This window comes from Fusarium subglutinans (genome assembly GCF_013396075.1).
Source record: "Fusarium subglutinans strain NRRL 66333 chromosome Unknown NRRL66333_c0000030, whole genome shotgun sequence".
NCBI classification, from domain to species: Eukaryota; Fungi; Ascomycota; class Sordariomycetes; order Hypocreales; family Nectriaceae; genus Fusarium; species Fusarium subglutinans.
This window is the reverse complement of record NW_023502093.1, coordinates 4,314-22,607: the sequence shown is the minus strand read 5'-3', so window position 1 is coordinate 22,607 and position 18,294 is coordinate 4,314. Positions and strand designations below refer to the sequence as shown.

Here is an 18,294-nt window from a genome sequence, read left to right as displayed (position 1 = left end):
CCGGGTCCTACACATACGCACGCACAAGTTTGTATGTGACCAAGCGACAGTATGCCAGCATTAACAAATACGAAACGCATTCCTACCTGGCCTTAGCCATCATCTCTCTTCGCATCCAAGGATTGCATTGATTCTGATTCTGTAAGAGGCAAGCTGAGCTGAGCAATTGGTTGATTGGAGATACGTACCTCTCCACCCCTTTTCCTTACCCCTTGCAGATGTCGATGTGGCGCGTGCTCTGACGATCCATCTCCGATGTATACAGCCAATCAACGTGATAATTGTCGGCCTCATCTCCATCAAACAAGCTATTCAAGGGTGGTGTAGCGGGCTGTTGTGGGGCTTCCCTGCAGCTGCATGTCCGAAAACCCGCTAATAAACCCGGCTCTCTTCTTCCCCATGCGCTTCTAGCATATCTGAAACTGAGCTAATTAGAGGTGACCTTTCTGCTCCGTTCTTCATCTCCCATCCCATCCAAGGCCTCACTTTTCCTTTCTGACGGTATCAAATACTGAGAACATTTCACTGCTTGACATTAAATTGGCAAATGCCGAGCTACCCTTGCAAGTCATCCGAATAATCGAACACATGCTCGACTTCGCGAGACGTCATTCAATCATAGCTTGGCTATACCCAGCAGAGCCAGCTCCGTTCGTGGCCACGGACAGTTCGGCTCGTCGTTGGTTTCTCTGCAGGTCACCCTGGACAGTTCCACAGTAGGAGATTGGTTGTGTCACAGAATGATTGCCTCTGCCTCATGGTTCGGAGCCAGAGATACTCATTTGATGGCCTTGGGGATCAAGAAAACTTCCGATATAACAAAAAGGTGCCAATAATAATTAGCCTATAACCCGATTAAGTTTATCCCAAAATGGTCAGATTTCATATCGCCAAGGATAATGATAATAAGCTTTCTTGCCTTTCATACAATGGACTTTAGGGTAGGTCGGGGTGACGATTAAATATCAAGAACCGAACACTAGGATAACTCGAAGTTGTTAGCTACCCCCATGTCAAATCGTCAATGGCTTGCTTTCAAAACTTTGACACAATAAACTGATCGTTGTTGATCATCGGAGTCCGGCTTTGTTAACATACACATGATCCCTTAGTCGGCCACGCTACAGTACCTATACTACTTCATAAATTATCAATTTGTCTAGTCTGTCTACCTCTTTCCACCTCTAAGTTGTAGTTCTCACACCCCTCACAGCACGTATGTACTCCTCCCTTAGACACACTGAACTCAGCCATCAACGCATTTGTCTTAAACCCATTGAGTCGATCACAGCGACTCGATACCGACTTCCGAGCTTGGGTGGCATGACACGCAATCCACCACTTTTCCATATTCTACCAAAACAGGGACCAGTGATTCCCATTGGAGAAAGTATCGGACACGGTGGCGCTGAACTTCATTCCTTCAGTGCACCTCGAACAACTTTATCCTCGCTTCTAAACCAAAACCATAATATTTAGTTCAGTCCCGGCTCTGCTAGAGTTTGAGTATTACATGGCCGACCTCTTAGAGCTGTATCAATGAGGAAGTCCAGCCTTGTCACCGGTGGCACCGAATTCGTCTATCGAGTTTCAGACCTATAGATGATGATCGGTAGTTCTAGGCCTAGGACTTGGCGAATAGAGGCCGAAGTTCTACGGCCTAACATTGATAAACTGAAGATATACGTAAATATCGAGATATATAGTCGTAACCTTCAAACTTTGATCTGAACAAGCAATTTAGTTAGAACTTTCAAGCCGCTTTGCTGATCGATCTTGGTCCACATGAAAGCACAGATCATCCTATACTGGCGTCTCGTTACATCCAGTCCTCGGGGAGCAAGAAAACACCGGACCTAGATATAGGGTATTGAAATTGACTAAGCAAAGAACCCCCTAAGCTTTAGGTAGGTTAGATTTACCTAAATATTTTTATTAGGTACTTAGGGTCAAGGGCCTATGTTTTCTTTCCTCCTCTAGCCAGTACCCGATATCCTGGGTCTATCCTGGGATCTTGTCCTCAATTCTCCACATGTCTCCTTCATTCATTGTCACACGCGCCCACTCTCGACCTTAAGCCCCTAATTAGCTGAAGTTTTGTATGATCGATATAAGCTTCATAGAACTTCAACGTGTCTTTGTACTTCAGTGATGCACCTACCCTACAGACTACGCTCTGATTTTGAGGCAAGTTAGGTATGTCAAATCACGTACACAATAATGACTTGCTCTGGGCTAATTTGTTTTGACTTGATAAGAAACAAAATAGACAGGCTCATACAATTAGCTGCACAAGACGGTTCGGTTTCATGCATCTTACTTGTCTCTGCGAGTAACCAACTCTCCATAGCGTCCTTTAACAGATGTCGACACTGATCAAAGAACCGGTCGATCGGACCAGCACACAAGTACACCACCAAACACAAAACCCCTAGGAATTGATGCCGCACAAAGAAAAGAAACTGTGATACTACGTACGTCGCTTGAAGACAGGGCCGATCGATTCGGCGACATGCAAACACGACATGGTACAACCGTGCCGTCACTTCTCGAAGCAAACTCATACTTCTCGTGAACCCCTCTAAAACGGGCCTGAGAAAAGACCAAGACAAGATTCTCATAATTGTTTCTTTGTTGGCGGCCTGTATGAAGGCCAGAGAGGGTGTAGGTGATGTCAGCCAACCAACAACGTGACCCATTCTGAACATCAAACATGGGCGCTTGAAAGGCCCGTTTCTTGTTTCACGAAGCGCACAAGCGCCGGAAATCGAGAAAAAAGACAGCCAAAGTGTGAGAAGGTAAGGGCCAGCTCCGACTGCTGTAATGTCATAATACAATTGTCCCGGAGATTCGTACTCTACAGGGAGTAGTGAGCTTGAAACATAAAGCCCGTCTCAATAGACTTGATTTTGGCCATGTCAAGCTCAGTTCACAGTATCAAGAGTCTAACTACTACATTAAACTGCACCTTGCTTAACATACGTGCCTCTACACAGTCAGGAAAGCAGATTACCGCCGTATGCCCCCTCACGGCGTGTATATGTCGGTTCCAGCTTAGGTTTCTGCCCACCACACCAAGCCAATCGTCCCCTCCGCTGGCCGACGTTTATTTGAAACGAAACGGCTGGTTGCATGAAAACAGTCACGCTGCCTGAATGAGTCTAAATGAGGCCGAAACAAAAGCCCCGGCTAAAAGGGCAACGACACAGAAATGATCATGTGCATGGTCTGGGGCATATGTGAGGTTGTGCGACTCTGAGGGCCAGTCACCGACAAGAAGGCCCTACTCAAGGTTCAAATTTGTGACCATCCTCATACATGCGGCTCAAGGAGCATGCTTGTTTCATATCAAATGCCTTTGGTCACTATGAGTCCAGCCTCCGGCATCTCGCCAAAATCCGTGTTGGTCGCTGTAAAACGGCATGGCGGTGTCCTAGGCAGCTCCATTAGATGTTTTCGACCGGTCTCATGCATCGTAATCATATACCTCTCTGTCCATAAAATGTCGATCTCGTCATGTGGTCTTCACCAGATCACAAAAGAAGGACATGCCGAATTGTGGCTCCACCCCTTAGCCGAACGGCAGTGTTGATGGTGACTTTTCTCAAATGTCTTGGAGTGCCGTGTATCATGGGTCCAAGGCTCGCTGCATGATGCTGCATATTCTTTTGCTTTTGGGGGCTGCAATGCTGTGACCAGTAACTGCTGTTGATGCGCTTGATCTGTGTGAGGTTAGGTGAGATGCTGAGAACCTGAGCTTTCAGAGCGAGTTGAAGGCGCCATAACAATATCATGTCGCAACAGCCATTGACATCGAGGTGCCGGTTGATGTGTGAATTTTACCGTCAGTCAATACATTGCTTGGCTTGGTAAATGGAGTGAAAAAGACTCTATCGAGCTGGATATGAGACCTGCAGCTTCGTATTCAATGATATATAATACCGCATGTGAGCAAACGGATTTTGATTTGATAGCTGGCAGTTCTCTCTTTGATTCATCAACAAATATACATGACCGGACCTCGATCTTAATAGATTCCAGCGCTCTATTGTTGCGCATCCTCCTGCCCCGGAACGAAGGGCTTGCCGTCTCCAGGCCCGATGCGTACATCAGCAAAGATCTGCTTTGGTCGAAGGTGAACAGGGGTCGAGTTCGTTGGCTGATCGGGGATCTTCTTCTCGAGTTTCTAGATCTTGTATTAGAACCTTCATATAGAGTGATGGACCATAGTTGTCGTACCAGGTTGTCGTAGACGCACTTGTTGAGCTTCCACTCAGCAGGACGGCACTGCCACAACTGGTGATTTCGATTGTCGAGGCACTCCCAGTGCTTGCGGAACTCAGCCAGGCAGTGGGTGTTGATATCCTTGATACTGTTGATCATGTCAGCGGCTGACCCTAGCCTGGAAGCAAGATGCGCTTCAGGAAGACCACCAGACTATACGGTCTGCTGAACCTTAGATAACATACACGCTGGAGGCACATCGGGTAACTCGTCGGCCCTCCTTCAAGCACTCAAGCTCTCCTCGGCCAGGGTTCTCGTTCTTGCATTGCATATAATCGTCATTGTAGTCGCGGCATCGAGCACCGATGAAGAAGGAGGCTGAAAGTAGAGGAGCAGAACTGGCACCGACCTCCTTGACAGCGGGAATATCGGCGGGCAACGGAGTGGTGTCAATGAGCAGCTGCTGGGAGAATCTGATGGGTTGATTAGTTAGCCAATTATCAGCTGTTATAGAGCTCAATTGCATCCGCTGGGAGCTCCGGAGCAAATACAAGAAAGTCAGCCGTCGAGTGAACATACTGAGGCCTTCGGGTAGACATGGTGCCGGTATTCTGCGATGCTCGTCGTCAAACGTTGCGGTGATTCCAGAATCCGGAAGTGGTTATGTGAGGTCGTTTGGCTAGGATTTGGTAGCGTAAGGTAGGAATTGGCTGGCTATGATTGGTGGTTCGGTGAAGCGAGGCTGGGCGCAAGGCTGCAACGGGGCCCAAGGTGAACCGTAGCTCTGTTTTCGCGTCGCTCAGCTCCAATAATTTTAAGCCGCCAAGTAAACACGGCAAACAATCAAACAATCACATTTTCAGTCTTGCAGCCCTGACAAACTTTGACTACGACGACTACATAGTCGCAGAACGGGAATCAGTCTTATATTGAGCTACTAGTTACCTCTTTCGCCCGGGTTCCGTCTCGGCAAGGAATCTCATCAACCAAAGCTTAGCTTGCCGACTGATAGCTCCCATTTCAGACGTCGCAACACAATCACCCAACATGTCGCTCTTCGGACAGGCTAGGCCTTCGCTGTTTGGGCAGTCGCAGCCCGCTCAGACAACTGCGCCGACTCAGAGCACAGTTTTCGGTCTAGGCCAGCCTCAACAACAGCAACAAGGCAACACACTCGGCGCATCGATCCAGCAACCACAGCCGCAACAGATGCCAGCTCTATCTCAATCGCAAGCTCAGTTGTCAAACTCGCTATGGCAGCCTGGAAAGGAAACACCCCGTATGTTGTCAAGAAGGAGCTGTTCTCTCACATCGCAAGACTGACTCTTGCATAGATCAAAAGCCGATTCTGGAGCAAATGAAGCTTGTTACCGAGAAATGGGACCCTGCGAACCCCAACTGCGTCTTCAAATACTATTTCTACAACAAGGTCGATGAGAGCCACGTTCCTTACTACAAACCTCAACCTCACGAAGACCCTCGGGAATGGGAGGAAGCCCTACAGAACAAGCCAGCCCCTGGGTTCATGCCTGTTCTTTGTTCCGGCTACGCTGGCGTTGCCGACCGCCTTAAAACGCAACAGCGCGCCGTTGCCGATTTCAACACTCGTCTCCACCAGATCAATGGCAGCCTGGATGCCATTCTTCAGCGCCACGAGCTCGAAACCGAGGTTCGCGCCGTCGCAGCCCGTCGACGACAAACAACAATTAGCGAAAGATGCCTAGCGCTTGCTGCGCGGATACAAGTGCTCCGCAACCGTGGCTATGCACTGAGCGGCGATGAGGATGACCTGAGCAGCCGCCTGCAGACTCTGGAGCGAGAAGTTCAAGACCCTGCTGTTGGAGCAAGAGAGGAAGAACTCTGGAGCCGACTTATTGTGTTGCGAGGCTATGCTGATCAGCTTAGCAAGGAGCTGGATAAGCCTGCCGGTTCTGAGGGAGAGAGTATTGATCCAGAGCGAGAAGCCAAAGCAAAGCGAGTAAGTGACGGATCGGTCGCGGTACACGCAAACCAGCTAACCCTTTTTCAGGTGCTTGAGGATTATGAGAAGCAGATCCAGCATATCAAGAAAGAGCTCGAGGCTTTATCGACAGATTATGCAGAGTGGGAGAAGACCAGGAACCCGCACTCAAAATAAATGGAACGTAAACAGGGCACACAGTTTACAAAGGTGGTAAAGACGGAGCAACTGTCTTTTGTTAGGATGTATATTGGTGACATAGAGTTGGAGTCAGGACTGGGTATTCATCCTAGGCGTCATAGGATACGAAACGTAACTCTTTGTAAAGTCTAAGAACAATATCGACACAGCAAGTGATACCTCTATTTGGGGGTTTGACCTGGGAGCGGATATGGTGCATTTTGATGTCGTGAGTGATGCTACTGCGCGGCTTTTACCACGTATTGGGATATGTATTGTACAGATTAATCATGACTTCCTTAGTAGTTACCCGTCCCATCTAAACCGGGTCTATTGTACATGGCGCGGCAGAAGCACCATCGACTGGATTGCAGGCTCATAACACTATCAAGACAACACGGACAGATTCATGTCGTAAACGGTGGTATTGTTATTTAGAAGATCTTGCCAACGAGGTCGATAGCGAAGGGAGCTGGGGAACCTCGTTAGCACCACTCATCTAAAACCAAATTTTTTTTATCAAACGTACAGAGGTAGAGGAGAACAGCAGTGGTAATGGCACCTTGGACTGTAAAGGCAGCGTCGGCCTCAAGAGCGCGGATCTCTTCCTGAGACTGCTGAGGGGGGGCGACTGTAATGAATCAGTTTGCTAGTTCAATAATCCAATTGGAGTTCGACATACATCCACCAAACATTTTGTATATAATTTAATCGAAGAAGAAGTGTTTGGTTAAAGGGCAACGCACGTTGATAGCAGATTAGACTCGGGTATGATGCTATCTCGTTTCGCTGTCATGGCTCAAAGAATTTTGAACAAGCGCGGTTCGGATTCCAAAAAGCGCTGACCAATCAGATGCTACGATTGATGGCGAACTCGCAGCTCTTATCGATAAGCAGGCTACCTATGTCATCAGAAACTGATCAACTTTCCATCCATCTCGACAGTTGTATGTTGACTACTAAGATAGTAGTAGATAGAACTACTCGGATTTTTTCTCCAATCGACATGGATATCATAACGACCAGCCAGCCGTATGCTGGGACTCAAAATTTTACAAAATCTAGGCCATCAAGCCATGGCAACCAATATCCAGGGTATCATCCCTTTAATTATATTCATTGTAATCATAAGATAGCAGAAACGACTTCCGCGTACGCTTTTCTCCTTCTATATACCATTTCCTCAAACCTTTGATTCTTTTCAAACACTATGCTTCAAAGACTAGAGCAACACCGTCGTCTCCAGCGGTGACGATCCTCTCTCCTGTCTCGCCTTGAACAAAGCCCAAGACGCCGCCACCTTCTCCATCACCACGGTGGCCCTTCCATTCCTTTTGCAGACCAGCCTCAGCAGCTGTTGCGGGAGCGTTGGGATTTGTGGCACCAGCACCTCGGAGATCCCAGCGGCGTACGGCACCGTCCATGCCGCAGCTGGTCAGTTGCCATGAGTTGGGGATGAACTCGAGCTTGACAATGGCATGTTCCTCATGGGCGCCGGAGATGTGTCGTCGGACAGCGAAACGGCGGGTGGTATCGTAAACTACAATGGAGCCATCCACAGAGCCGGCTGCGAGAAGGGTGGAAGGAGGTGTGTTTGGCGTTGTGACGAGAGCAAGCGACTCGATACTCTCAGACTGGGTGTGCAGTGCGGCGAGAATTTGGCCGCCAGCGGTCGCCGTTGACTGGCCAGTAGTCTTGCCTCCAGCTCGGGCACGAGCCTGGGGCTGAGGTCCGGACGATGCAAGTCGCGGAAGAGAGACGATCTTGATGGCGCCAGTGGCACCACCGACAGCAACGAAAGCACCCTTGGGGTCAATTGCAAGCGAGTAGAGACCGCCCTCAACCTCGAAACGCTGATCCTCGGCAGTCAAAGCCACCGCGGTCATACCGTTATCACCAACGAGGTTCTTGGCAGTAGCCTCGCCCCAAACGTCCCAGACGTACAAGCTTCCATCCTCGGAGATAGTAGCTAACAGAAGGCCATCAGGCGTCCAAGCACCGGCGGTACAGGCACCGGTGTGTAGGAAGTAGGACTGAACGATCTGAAGAGAGTTGGCTTTATCTGTGGGATCGATTGTGTAGACCCAAACTGAACCGTCGGAAGCGCCTAGAGCGATGGTGTTGGGGTTGGTGGAAGATGGGCATGGCGCAATCCAGTTGACCTCAGGCACCTCCTGTGCTTCACCAAGGAAGTCCATCTTGACAGAACCATCGTTCGAGATGGTTGCCTTCCAAGCGCGCAACCTTCCGTCAAGTCCACCACTGACAAGGGCTTCTCCTTGGGGTAGAGTCCACGCGAGTGTGTTGATCGAGTCTGTGTGACCATCTAGGCTAAACAAAGAGGGTAGCTGGGTGCTCTTCAGGGCGTCTGCGGCGGGATCGCTCGAGAAACTAGCAGGAAGCGGAGGCCTTGATTGAGCAGAGGCCGTGTTGAAGACCCATCCTGCACCGGGAGCATCATCTTCCTGGCCAGCTGAACCGCCAACCGCGATGATGGAGGGGTACTTGGGATGCTGGGCGATGGTGAAGAGAGAGTCTTTAGGTTCGTCGAAGTAGCCGATGGAGTCGTTTTGGAGCAGAATCTCCTCATTGTCGGAGTCCATAGCAAGATCCTCATCGTCGAGAATCTCCTCGGCAGCATCCTCGGCGGCGAGCATATCCTCCTCGAGCTCCTCGTCGACAGGCTCTTTTTGATCGCGGGGGTTAGAAGACGACATGATGGCGGGGTAATTTTATGACGAGGGTACGACGAGTGATGTTCGATGAGAGAGATAGGTATTATAAAAAACAAGAAGAATTGAACAAAGGGAATCAAGGATATGCACTAGGTAGCGCAGTTGATGGGCGCTCCCTTTCGTTTCTCAGTTGTTACTTGCTTGATAAGCAGGCAAATGTTTTCAACTTTTTGGTGGTCGGCGAGACAAGGATTTTTTTTCCCTGACTGCGGGCGGGGTGGTGGCGGTCATGGTAGGCCGCTTAGCTCCAGAACGTAACGGAATGAATCTTGGGGTATGAACTCGATGTGCTCTGATAAACGAATCAATATTAGCAGCTATATCATTAGGGTATTACAATCATCAAAAGGAGGACTAGTAAGTCTAGGTAGCTTAATCGTATAAATGTATTGAAAGTGTCTATTGTAATGGGGTTGAGGCCAAGAAATGTTCACTTACATCCATCCTCCAATGATAAACCCTTCTATTTGATCCCTCTTATTTGCAACAAGTATTGGTTTTTATGCTGTAGTTTATGGACGAGGTACACCGTTCGCATTCAGGTGTGAATGGACCTTTTCTTCATGGTTTTATGAATGACAATAGACATTTATGGTTCCTCTCATAAAAAACTGCAAACTGCTTGAAAAGGTCTCTATAGGTAGGTAATTAGGTAGCTTGATGGTGACATAATTAAGCGCGAAACAATCAGCAGTACCTACTATATACGCCAGCAACGCCTAAGCAGCAGCAGCAGCTTTCAGCCGTCCAGAACCTCAACCCAGTTCTTTTCTGACTGCTTCCGCCTCCATCTATCCTTCGCGGCTTGGCGCATAGCCTTCTCCTCTTCTCCAACCTCATCGGCCTGTGTTGCCATTTCCCGAATCTGATGCTTGAGACCCAATGAAAGCATCTTATACCATCCACCATGAAACTTGCAACGCTTGCGCTCACACATGCCGCGAACTTCGTCGCCTTCTCCTAGAGGATCGCTCATTTGAGACGCTTTGAAAATAGCCTCGCCTTCTGGCGACTTTGCAAACGCCTCAAAAGCGTCCCGGGCACCAATGCTGTCGAGGCGTTCATCGTATCCACAGATATCTTCCTTGAAGCGACCGGCAGTAATTGCAGCTTGCCGTCGCTCATGTGCGAACTCCAAGAGAGTGAGCATTTTGTGACAGAGAACTGTTTCCTCGGCCAAGTGGAAGCGTGCTGCGGCTGCACTTTCGAGATACTCTTTCTCCTCCGCAGAGAGATACATCTGGTCGGGATTTTCTGTGATACTTGTTAGCCGATTTGCGTGATAGGTAGGATATGACAGCGACATACCTTTCTCAGTTCCGTTTGTACCATTTGACTCTTTGCCTGCAAATGGTGCCTTGACCAGCCTCCAAAGCCCTTCTTCGTCAGTTCCCGAGAGACCACCTTGAAGGAGCGCCATGAATTCCTCCTGGGTAAGCTGGTCGTTAACTCCTCCTTTTCCCTTTGCCTTGGGCAGCTTGGCTACCATGCGCTCCCACCATGTTTGCGCATGCTCGTTGGAGCAGAACACGCTCTTCTCCTCCTGGGCTATTCGGGCCGCCTTTCTACACCCGCCCAAGGCGCATGTTTTCTTGTATAAAGTTGTGAGGCTTTCGTTTGTGCAGAGTGGACAGATGAACTTTTCGATTAGATTTTCGCCAACTTCTTTGTTCATGTTGATACATTCTCCATGGAACCAATCCTCGCAATTTTCGCAACATATCATCCACCGGTGGTCGTCTGCCCCACGGCATAGGCAATATGGTCCATGGTCGGATTCCTCGAGTTCGGATCCGGCCGAGTCATGTGCATCGCCCGCGGAACCTGATCGCGCGGGTTTGGCTCTTTTTGCCGCCCTTGGCCCTCCTGTTTTCTTTGATCGCTTAGGCGTCTTCTTAACTGCCGAAGCGGTGCCTTTCTTCTTTGAAGCTGTGTGAGTGGCCATGTTGTGAAGTTCTGAAGATGTAGCAGGAGGATGTGAAGGTGAGTTGGAGGAGGCGGGGTGGGCATCTGACGGAGGTTGAGGGGTACTCTCGGCAACCGTTTCGCTCTTTGTGTCATTTTCAAAGGGTTCAGAGCGAGAGTCTTCGCTTTGTCCTATTGTTGGTGTGGTTTGTTCCATTGTGGAGTGTTGACAGTGGCAGATATTGCCCCTTATATATACTTAATGTGGTCACTTGACAATACGACTTATATAATAGAGCGAGAAACAGACAATTCGAGGGCAATATGAGCACCGCCAGTTTATTAAGCTAATCGAGAAAAAAAAAACGGAAATTGAAACTTCGGTATAAGTGACAAGCTGTTGGAGATGGCAGAAGTAATGGTGGATAGTCTGAATGGAATGACTAAGGCGGAACCAACAGACCCGGTAAAAGCCCGGACTATGGTTTTTTTTTTGGAGCTTACCTTAGGTAAGGTAGGTCGTGATAATCGAAAGATGTAAGTTTACATAGTAGATTCCTGAGCTTTTGCATGAGTTTATCGACTCTTCCCTAGAGTCATTTCACCATGTCGAATTCAGTCACGACGTCAAGAGCATTGAGGGGTGTGTTTTCATCTCTCTCGACAAGACAATGCCAGCGATGTTTGTCCAGCAGTGCTCTCCAGCCCAAGCAGCTCCGACCAACCCTCCCACGAGCGACCATCCAGTCGAGACAGCCCGTTACCCAGCGCCGAACGAAATACAAGACGATCGAGCAGGCAAAGAGCCGATATAGCAATGGGGTATGAATAGAAAAGATCTGGGGGACAACGCGATGGCGATTGAAGAAACAATGAGCTGACAAATGCACAACAGCCCTTTTCTTGGAAGGCCGGAATTCTGTTCGTCGGTACCTGCGGCCTGTTAGTATGGTACTTTGAGTTTGAAAAGGCGCGCATGCAGCGCAAGAGAATAGCTGAGGCGGCCAAGGGCGTGGGCCGACCGAAAGTTGGAGGAACCTTTGAGTTGATCGACCAGGATGGAAAGCCATTTACCAGCGAGATGATGAAGGGCAAACACTCTTTGGTATGTCAAGGAAACGGGCTTCGCAGTTTCAAAACGGTGATGTTCATGGCTAATCTTTATTAGGTGTACTTCGGTTTCACTCGATGCCCTGATATCTGCCCCGAAGAACTCGACAAGATGGCTACCATGTTGGATATCGTCGAAGAAAAGGCCCCGGGTGCACTTCTTCCCATCTTTATCACCTGCGATCCGGCCCGTGATACCCCCAAGGCTCTTAAGGATTACCTGGGCGAGTTCCATGAGAAGTTTATTGGCTTGACCGGCACGTATGATCAGATCAAGGCGCTCTGCAAGAAGTACCGCGTCTACTTCAGCACACCTCAGAACGTCAAGCCAGGACAGGACTATTTGGTGGACCACAGCATCTACTTTTACTTGATGGATCCGGATGGTGATTTCGTTGAGGCACTGGGCAGACAACACTCGCCGCAGCAGGCCGCAGCGCTTATTTTGGACCATATGAAGGACTGGGATAAGAAATAGAGCATCCGCTACATGGTTGGGTTGTAAGATGAGCAGATGTTGCGGGTGATGTAAAAGTACTGTAACAACAGAATCATGAACTCACAGAAGGATACTGTGATATTAGGAACCACTCAATCAACTGTACATTTCCGTGAACTGCATTAAAACAAGAGCCTCGCGAATGATTTCTTTTTGTGTCGTAGTCTGCTGGTGATGAACTTAGGTATATATCGGGCACTGGGTTATGGCGATCCTCGGCTCGCATCAATTGTGGGTGGATATTACCGACAAGTCAGTCCTCTTATCAACCATGACTCTAACAAGTTGGACTCAAAACACTACAACTAATAGTTAACTTTGAGCATTACACGCCGTCGCTGTATTTCTTATCCTGCCATCTCACTGGAACCTCTAATCTCGGACCTTTGGCGTATATTTACTCCTATAACTTACTTGATCCTTCGCGTTTCGGTGAATATGCAACGCTTCGGTGTGGTCGGCCAATGCCGATTCGCCGCACGTCGATTGACGCAGCTACGGTCTGTCGCACCGACGACGACGGCTGTCTTGAGAGCCTCATCTATATCACAAAGGCCATTCACCACCTCTAGCATTTGTCTATCCAAGCCAAAGGGCTCACTAAGTGCCAACCCAAATCAATATGAGGAGCCCACCGACCTGGCGCGAAAGCTGTTTTCCGAGTTTGCCTTTGCATTTGAGTAAGTCGGCTTCGTACTGTTTCTTGTATCCTTTCCTTCAGCTCGGGAAATATGCTCGCGAATACAAAAAGTGTAACAGGAGCTGACAAACGACAGTATTGACGGGGTCCTGTACCAAGGCCGCAACAGAGTGGATGGAGCTGAGAAAGTCATCAAGATGCTCAGAAGCAATGGCATCCGATATGTCTTTTTGACAAACGGTGGTTGCGTCCCTGAAGATAACAAAGCCGAGACTCTTCAAGAAAGACTACAGATCGCCAAGAACGACGATGTGGTAAAAGGCAGGATGATTCTGTCACACACGCCAATGAGTGGTTGGAGTGACGATGTCAAGAACAATGGCACTGTCTTAATTACAGGCTCTCATCCGGAAAAAGCTCGTCAAATTGCTCTTGGGTGAGCATCATTCCTACGGGGAAACATTATCTGGTAAGCTAATTGCTATAGGTATGGATTCAAGCGTGTTGTCACCCCGGCGGATATCCTCGCCGAGTGCAAGGACGTGTTCCCCTTTGAGCATATTGACGGCGAGGTTAATGGCAGGGCGACGCCATTACCAGATGGCAAGCGAATTCCTTTGCTGAAGGACCCTTATACAACCAATGTCCCTGCGAACGCCCTCAAAATTGACCACATTTTCATCTGGAACGATCCAAGAGACTGGTCTGTTGACATTCAGATCATCCACGATCTCTTAATATCTCATCAAGGCTACATCGGAACTGTTTCGAACCGGAATGGTAACGAGTCTCTGCCCAATAATGGCTGGCAGCAAGATGGCCAACCTGGACTTTGGATCTCCAACCTTGATATGTTATGGAAAACAAACTATCCTGTGAACCGATTTGGCACTGGGGCATTCATGGAGGCACTCAAGGGAGTATGGTCATCAACTACCAACGGAACAAAACTGCAGTTCAGCGCACTCGGCAAACCATCCAACCATACGTACAAATACGCTCATGATAGGCTGCTACAGTACTACCATGATATGGCTTGCAATCGCGGTCAAAGCCCTGGGCACGATACATCCAAATGCCACCCTCTTCGACGCGTTTACATGATCGGCGACAACCCAGAAAGTGACATCCGGGGTGCTAGCGAATTTGAAGCGGAAGATGGTACCGAGTGGGTGCCCATTCTTGTACGAACTGGCGTCTGGCGACAGACATCGACTGAAAAGGAGCCTCGATACAAACCAGCCGTCATCGTGGACGATGTCGTAGATGCTGTGGTTTGGGCGCTCAACAACGAAGGCATCAAGGCCACCAGGGATTGGGTATTGTCTGCTCTCTCTCACACGAAGGGTTGCGTCAAGCTGCCGCCTCTGGAGATTGGGGATCAAGTTAGCCTTGAAGATGGAGTCAAGTACCCAAGTGAGTTGGAAGCAGCTGAGGCAAGAATATAGAAACTGAGCAATCTCAAATGGATTTTGAACACTGGGCGTAGAACTTGAAGCATTCCCATTGCAATTTAGGATAATAAATCTTCATATCTATCCGGTGGTTGCCTATTTCGAAATCTCAAGGCTGACTTTCCAGGGAAGGGTATCTTCTTCCATACCTGGTACCAAAGCTGAAAAAGGAGTTTATTATACCTTGCGTGAAACAGGGGGCACATATGCAAGAGGAATGCCCAAAGTCCGTTCCCGTTGCAGATACTGTTGGCGCTAACGAGCTGCATCCATCACAACCAACAACACCAACATGATGTCTGACCCCTCGAATAGGTATGCGGACTGAGCTGTTAGAAGGCCAATGGATCTAGACGACAAAAGTAGTAAGTGATTGAAAAGACAAGTTCAATTTCTTCCGTCTCCTCAAAAGTCCGGTTTTGGTTATCTACCACGTAGACTCGCCAATCTGGTGATAGTCCATGTTCTTGATCTGGGCCAGGGCACGTACATGGGGTGTCACATCGTGGCCTCGGCTGCAGGCGATGCAGTTCGCTCGTGACCCCCCTGATCAAGGATGTCCCAGCCTCCGCGAAGGACAGAAGACATAAAAGGTATCAAAAGGTCGCTCGCGTAGGAGTTCCCTCACCAATTGCTTTCCTCCTCAAGCTTGTTCTTTGTGAGCCTCTAAATCGACAGCTTTATGCCCCGGTCCCTTTTGTATAACAAATCTCTGGCCCTTGTATTAACTCCTGGAAATGAGTCCAGCGAACAGCCTCGCCGAGGCGCAGAGCAGCCTGTACAACGCGCTCAGAATCCCACAGACCGGAGACATCGACTGCTTTGCCGGGAGGGAGACACAAAGCCAGTGCCTCCATAAACTTCCAAAACGGCGACGAGCATTGATTAAGCCAATTGTGCAAGCCCTGGCTGTTCAAGAATCTAACGACGACGACCAGAAGGCCACCATTGATGCTTCTCTCCAGGACTTGGCCAAGAAACTCGTCTGCCACAGACCAGACAAGACACACACGGAAACACTCGTGTTCGACGGAGAAGTTTTTTCGAATCCCTTGGAATATGCCCATGCCTTATTGAGTAGGAGGTTCCATAACTGGTTCAAGAAGAAGAGCAAAGAAAATCCAAGGCTGGTATGGTCTTCTCAGAAATCATCGACTTCCCATCGAGAACGTGGAGCAGCGCGCATGAGCAGACGAAATTCAGATCAAAGTAAATGTTTTACCAATTACGACACAGACGACGGCGAGTACTCGGGCGACTATCTAAGCGATGATGTGATTGAATCAATTGAAGAAGACATCGATTTAAGAAGTCACGAGGAAGCCAGTTCAGAATCTTGTTCTGAAGATGAGGAGAGAGACGAATGTACCCGTCAGACATCTACACAGCGGGAACCTCGACGTCCTAGACTTACTAGGGAGAGCCCACTGGGTGACAGTGAGATCCCCACGACGCCTCCAAGGAACCACGGTTCGAGACATCGCAACGTTTATTCCAGATCATCAGGCCCGCTATTATATCCAGCATCTACGGACGATGAACTCTTTACTTCACCAGGGTCTGTCACCTCGCCAGATCCCAGTGAGATCTTCACACCATTTTCGACGGTCTCGACACCATATTCTACCTTCAGCACTGAGGGGTGCGAAACTCCACGATCTTCTTTTCGTCAGAGCTCCTACGATGAACGGCACATGGAGAGTCCAACGCGAAAAAACATGCAGACAGACGTTGACCTCCTTTCAAGTGATATGATGATGAAAATGAAACTCAACGTGGTTGGCTTGGTTAACCAGAGTGAGGAAGCTGAATCAGATGCGGAGTCATTGCGATCTCGTCGCTCCATGACCTTCGATGACACAGGGAAATCCCCAGTCCATGATATTATAAGTCATCTGGCAAAGCCACTTATAGAAACAAGCTTGAGACCTGGGTATATATATTGCTTTGCCGAAAGGTCAAAGCCTGGATTCCTCAAGATTGGAAGCGTACAAAGCCCCGAGTTCAGCGTGCCTGATGAGGTTGAAAGGAGGATGGAGGAATGGAAGCGTCAATGCAAACATAACTTGGACTACAAATTCAGGGTCTTTATGCCCTGTGCTGTTACGAGGATAGAGGCATTGATCCATCGAACTTTACACATACAGAAAAAGAAGGCCTCTTGTCCGAACAAAGCCTGCCGAAAGAAGCACAAGGAATGGTTCAGGATAGAGGAAGATGAGGCACGCCGAGTTATCGATATCTGGGAACAGTTCAGCAAGTTGAATCCATATGATTACAAGGGCAATTTAGGAGATCATTGGACCCGGTACAAACTGACACAGCTAGACGATGAATGTCTCTGGAATGCCAAAAGGTGGTTAGACACAGAGTGGATTCAGGTGATCACAGAGGCTGTCGAAGCCTTGATGCAAGAGAAGCAGAGAGCCCTGGCAGAGATGGGACACCAGCTGGCTGTGTTAAGGAGGCTCAAGAATGAATTTTGACGTAGAAGCACAGTCTGGGCACGTTCGGCCTGTAAGTTCACCAAATTGGATGCTTGTTGATGGAAGTGTTTAAGGTCTGGCCATAGCTATTATGCTTTGGATTAGTAAGTATTGTTTTATTAGTTAAAGCATTAATCGATGAATATATGAGAGATCAAGAATTGTGATACTTGTGAGTCGTCTTGTCCTACACGGGCACACGGCAGGCTATGTGAGCCAGTATTGCACCACGTACAAAGCACGAACGTGTAACTTGTCAGGATGAGGCTGTCTCGTCCCACTCGTTGAAGATGGAATGTTGAGTCTGGAGCGTGAGGGATATATGGATGGATGAGATGTGTTACCTAAACTCAGGGAACAAGAAAACTCCTGATATAAGATCCTGATGCTAACAGCAAGCTGTCATCCTAGGCAAGGCAAAGCCGCGGCTAATTACAATTAGTATACTTAACCTTTATAATTAATAATTAATAGTAAAGTTAATATTATATTTCTATTAGTAATTAAATAGAATTAAATTCTCTATATAACTATATTAAAAGTAATCTTAAGTATATTCTTTATATTATAAATAAAGGGTTTACTAAAAGCTAGTTAGTAACTACTTTTTATATAAATAAAGAGTTAGCTAAAGAGTCTAGCTAGTAATTACTTTTAACTACTTTTTATTATCTTTTTGCTTTTTATTAAAGGATTTACTAAGGGATAGTTAATTTCCCTTTTTTTAGTTTATAGTATATAGCGTTCTGAATTATCTAGGTAATATTTAGTAGGTTTATTAAGGAGCCTACTAAGGGATAGTTAATTAAATTCCTTTTTACTAATTTATAGCATTTTAAATTATCTAGGTAATATTTAGTAAGTTAATAGTAGAACTGCCTGTTTATAGCTTTTTCTTATTTATATTCCTTATATTTATATTTATTAGTTAGTTAGTTAGTAAATATAGAAGCCTAGAACTAGTTAGATATAGTAATAATAAAGGATATTAAGACTTATATTTAAGATATATATAGCGTTTAAGGTAGTCTTTATTGCTAATTAATCTCCTTAAAACTACCTTAAATATTAGTTCTAGTGCTAATATTACTTAAATTAAAA

General features: G+C 47.7%; 7 protein-coding genes across 7 annotated transcripts; 4 read left to right on the top strand and 3 right to left on the bottom strand.

Moving 5' to 3' along the window:
• Nucleotides 1-4,045: 4,045 nt before the first annotated feature.
• Nucleotides 4,046-4,823, bottom strand: FSUBG_3505 (NADH-ubiquinone oxidoreductase kDa subunit; the record flags this gene model as incomplete). The annotated part of the gene is made up of 4 exons (XM_036681393.1): nucleotides 4,046-4,186; nucleotides 4,240-4,402; nucleotides 4,470-4,697; nucleotides 4,804-4,823. 4 exons carry the CDS (start codon nucleotides 4,821-4,823, stop codon nucleotides 4,046-4,048), a joined length of 552 nt encoding a protein of 183 aa, XP_036540869.1.
• A 448-nt stretch (nucleotides 4,824-5,271) lies between these two features.
• Nucleotides 5,272-6,361, top strand: FSUBG_3504 (nuclear pore NUP57; the record flags this gene model as incomplete). Its single annotated transcript, XM_036681392.1, has 3 exons — nucleotides 5,272-5,503; nucleotides 5,559-6,202; nucleotides 6,254-6,361. 3 exons carry the CDS (start codon nucleotides 5,272-5,274, stop codon nucleotides 6,359-6,361), a joined length of 984 nt encoding a protein of 327 aa, XP_036540868.1.
• Nucleotides 6,362-7,572: 1,211 nt separating this feature from the next.
• FSUBG_3503 (SQT1) lies at nucleotides 7,573-9,081 on the bottom strand (the record flags this gene model as incomplete). The annotated part of the gene is made up of 1 exon (XM_036681391.1): nucleotides 7,573-9,081. One exon carries the CDS (start codon nucleotides 9,079-9,081, stop codon nucleotides 7,573-7,575), a length of 1,509 nt encoding a protein of 502 aa, XP_036540867.1.
• Nucleotides 9,082-9,838: 757 nt separating this feature from the next.
• FSUBG_3502 (Set1 complex component spp1) lies at nucleotides 9,839-11,221 on the bottom strand (the record flags this gene model as incomplete). Its single annotated transcript, XM_036681390.1, has 2 exons — nucleotides 9,839-10,353; nucleotides 10,408-11,221. 2 exons carry the CDS (start codon nucleotides 11,219-11,221, stop codon nucleotides 9,839-9,841), a joined length of 1,329 nt encoding a protein of 442 aa, XP_036540866.1.
• A 389-nt stretch (nucleotides 11,222-11,610) lies between these two features.
• FSUBG_3501 (SCO1 precursor) lies at nucleotides 11,611-12,592 on the top strand (the record flags this gene model as incomplete). Its single annotated transcript, XM_036681389.1, has 3 exons — nucleotides 11,611-11,826; nucleotides 11,900-12,109; nucleotides 12,173-12,592. 3 exons carry the CDS (start codon nucleotides 11,611-11,613, stop codon nucleotides 12,590-12,592), a joined length of 846 nt encoding a protein of 281 aa, XP_036540865.1.
• Nucleotides 12,593-13,051: 459 nt separating this feature from the next.
• On the top strand, nucleotides 13,052-14,701 carry FSUBG_3500 (cat eye syndrome critical region 5 precursor; the record flags this gene model as incomplete). The annotated part of the gene is made up of 3 exons (XM_036681388.1): nucleotides 13,052-13,293; nucleotides 13,390-13,689; nucleotides 13,741-14,701. The coding sequence occupies 3 exons, from the start codon at nucleotides 13,052-13,054 to the stop codon at nucleotides 14,699-14,701; spliced, it is 1,503 nt and encodes a 500-aa protein (XP_036540864.1).
• A 743-nt stretch (nucleotides 14,702-15,444) lies between these two features.
• On the top strand, nucleotides 15,445-17,193 carry FSUBG_3499 (uncharacterized protein; the record flags this gene model as incomplete). The annotated part of the gene is made up of 1 exon (XM_036681385.1): nucleotides 15,445-17,193. The coding sequence occupies one exon, from the start codon at nucleotides 15,445-15,447 to the stop codon at nucleotides 17,191-17,193; it is 1,749 nt and encodes a 582-aa protein (XP_036540863.1).
• Between the last annotated feature and the right edge of the window lie 1,101 nt (nucleotides 17,194-18,294).